At 59.2% G+C, this 1,226-nt stretch overlaps 1 gene segment (V, D, J or C); it reads right to left on the reverse strand.

Moving 5' to 3' along the window:
- Positions 1-420: 420 nt before the first annotated feature.
- Positions 421-949, reverse strand: LOC138848890 (T cell receptor beta variable 20-1-like). The segment is given in 2 exon segments: positions 421-740; positions 919-949. Coding segments are annotated over 2 exon segments (351 nt in total).
- Between the last annotated feature and the right edge of the window lie 277 nt (positions 950-1,226).

Genomic DNA, 1,226 nt, shown 5'->3' on the forward strand with positions numbered 1-1,226 from the left:
CTCTCCTCTCCCTTCCCCTCCCTTCCCCTCTCCTCCCTTTCCCTCCCCTCCTCTCCTCTCCCCTCCCCTCCCCTCCTATCCTCTCCTCTCTCTTCCCCTCTCCTCTCCCTTCCCCTCTCCTCTCCTCCTCTCCCCTCCCCTCCCCTTCTCTCCCTTCCCCCCCTCCCCTCCTCTCCTCTCCTTTCCCCTCCCCTCCTCTCCCCTCCTATTCTCTCCTCTCCCCTCCCTTCCCATCCCCTCCCTTCCTCTCCTCTCCCTTCTCTCCCTATTTCTCCCCTCCCCCCCCACACACACACTCAGATGTTTCAATTTGAGAAGCTGTGGTTTCCATCCTCACAGCTCCTTCCACCCAGCTCCCGGGCACTGGTGTGTGGGGAGGAGCCGAGCGGCCACCACAGGTTCTTGCCGAGGTCTCAGATCTCAGCCCAGCGCCGTGTCACTGGCTCCACAGAAGTAGAAGCCGATGTCTTCAGGCTGTGTGTTTGTCACCTCCAGACTTGAGTAGCTTAGGTTTGGATGGTTGATGGGAAACTTGGCTTTGGTAAAACCCTGTTCATAGGCAGCGTCGGAGCCCTGATTGGAAGTTGCCATCAGCATGAAGCTCTGTTTCGGCAGCTGACGGTACCAAAACACGGTTACGGCCTGCAGACCCACAGAATGGCACTCGATCCTCACAGAGACTCCGCTCTGACAGACAGCCCTGCTGGGGTTTTGCAGGACCAGAGCACCGAGCCCAGAGCCTGCAGAAACAGAGGTCAGAGAGCAGGAAGGGGACAACGTGAGCAGGGTCAGACACAGCCTCAGCCTCGCTCCCGCCCCTTCCTCCTGGTTGCTGGAGAACTCCGTCTGCTTAGTGCATGCTTCCTCTCACACCCTAGGGGTTCCTCAGCCCCATCTTCACTGACTGGTGACTCCCACCCTGTACCCCTAGGAAGAAGGGGCTCTCCATGTCCTGTGATCAGCATAAACAATCTACAGTGCCCAGCCAATCCTTCACTCCTGCACACATACACACACACACACACACGGGCTCCCCGGTGTAACAGGGCTCCTACCAGGCCCCAGAAGCAGCAGAAGCGTTAGCATCTTCAGGGGCGGCCTCACAATGGTAGGACAGCGCACTCCACCTTCCTCTCCCAGTCCCGGGAGTGGGGCACCTGATCATAGAACATGCGGGATGCCCTCATCTGCCCCCTGCTGGTGCTCCTCGCCATTGATGTGGGATG

Source organism: Oryctolagus cuniculus, chromosome 3, assembly GCF_964237555.1.
Source record: "Oryctolagus cuniculus chromosome 3, mOryCun1.1, whole genome shotgun sequence".
Taxonomy (NCBI): domain Eukaryota; kingdom Metazoa; phylum Chordata; class Mammalia; order Lagomorpha; family Leporidae; genus Oryctolagus; species Oryctolagus cuniculus.